We start from the raw sequence: 1,421 nt of genomic DNA, 5'->3' as shown, positions 1-1,421 counted from the left end.
ACTGGAATTAAAAAAGAGATGCTATTGTAGTTACTATTAATTTTCTCATCAAAGTGTTAAAATATATAGTAAATTTTACTTTCATCTGCTAACTTGGCACTTACTATAGTGATATACAAAAATCAAATAAGACCTTTAGTTTTATTTGTACAAATACATTGTTCCACAATCTCGAATCAGGCGAGCTCCCCCCCGGTCCCTGAGCCAGTATCGCGACAATATTTCACCGTTGGCGGCTTGCCTACAATCTCGGAGCTTGTGGTTTTCGGAGGAATACATTAGTGCATACGTCATTTAACTCAACACGTACGAGATTAAGACACTGAAGCCGCAAGCCGCCTAATGTCTGTCTCTAACGACTAACAGCTTAGTGGTCAGTGATACTACATCGTATCACAAATTGTACTTCTGTATTACTACCTAAATTCATTAGCATTAAATTCACACACAAATGAGCAGGATGAGACATAAGGATCTAATCTATAAAATGTAATATTCTTAGATAAAAACATACATAAATCTATACCCCTTCACGGAATTAACATCACTTAGACAAGTAACAAAGTAATTCCGTTATATTAAGCGTTCAAAGTACACTTCGATGCAACATTTCAAAGAAACTATCAACGTTCATAGAAGTGTTTGTTTAGCGAACTGTAAATATCGTTGATTCTATAATAGTTCGAGTGAAGCCGAACGTACTTTGCTATGACGTGTATTGTTCTTGAGAGCTGGCCCGAGGCTTAGCCCGAGCAAGTAGGGAGTAGCGCGGTGGATCACAGACGTGTAGCTCAGCCGCGCCGTCCGGTACAGTTGGCTTACACTGAAAACGGATAGAAAAATAATAAAGCTATTGTATTTCAAATGGTATTTCAAGTGGAAATTATTTCCAACGATATAGGATATCAACCATGTTCTTTATAAAACGAGGATTTAGTGATTTTGCTTATTTTTCATTAACTTTAAATCTGTTAAAGTTCAATTTATTTATAACTAGTTTTCGCCCGTGACTCCATCAGCGAAGAATTACAAAAACAAAACTGGGTAACCTATGTGATCCTTCAGACTACCCTCTACGTCTATGCCAAATTTCATCGAAATCCGTTCAGCCGTTTAGGCTACAAACTCTAACAAACATCCATCCATCTAAACTTTCGCATTTATAATATTACTATGATTAGTATGATAGATACAAAACAGGATTTCGTCGAAATTCAATTATTACTGCTTCATAAATCAGTGTTAATTCTGACATTAATTTTTATCGTTTTCGCTATTCGTGATTGACATGATTGCGCATATACTCGTAGTGTAGAGTTTGTCTAGTGTTTCCACTCAAATGTACTTCTACAAGGACTAGATTTTCAAGCCTGTATCTTCCAGACCGCCTCTTTTTTATTGTATATATTTTGCATCTTTCC

General features: G+C 36.1%; 1 protein-coding gene across 1 annotated transcript in view; it reads right to left on the bottom strand.

Annotated features, from left to right (window-relative positions):
• The window catches only part of LOC106103317, a 17,956-nt gene that overhangs the window by 1,945 nt on the left and 14,590 nt on the right, over nt 1-1,421 (bottom strand). The window contains exon 10 of the mRNA XM_013283053.1: nt 703-823. Coding sequence (XP_013138507.1) covers nt 703-823 — 121 coding nt within the window. The remainder of the gene's footprint in view (nt 1-702; nt 824-1,421) is intronic.

Source organism: Papilio polytes, unplaced genomic scaffold (genome assembly GCF_000836215.1).
Source record: "Papilio polytes unplaced genomic scaffold, Ppol_1.0 DF823823.1, whole genome shotgun sequence".
In the NCBI taxonomy this organism is placed as follows: Eukaryota; Metazoa; Arthropoda; class Insecta; order Lepidoptera; family Papilionidae; genus Papilio; species Papilio polytes.
This window is presented reverse-complemented; position numbering and strand designations above follow the sequence as displayed.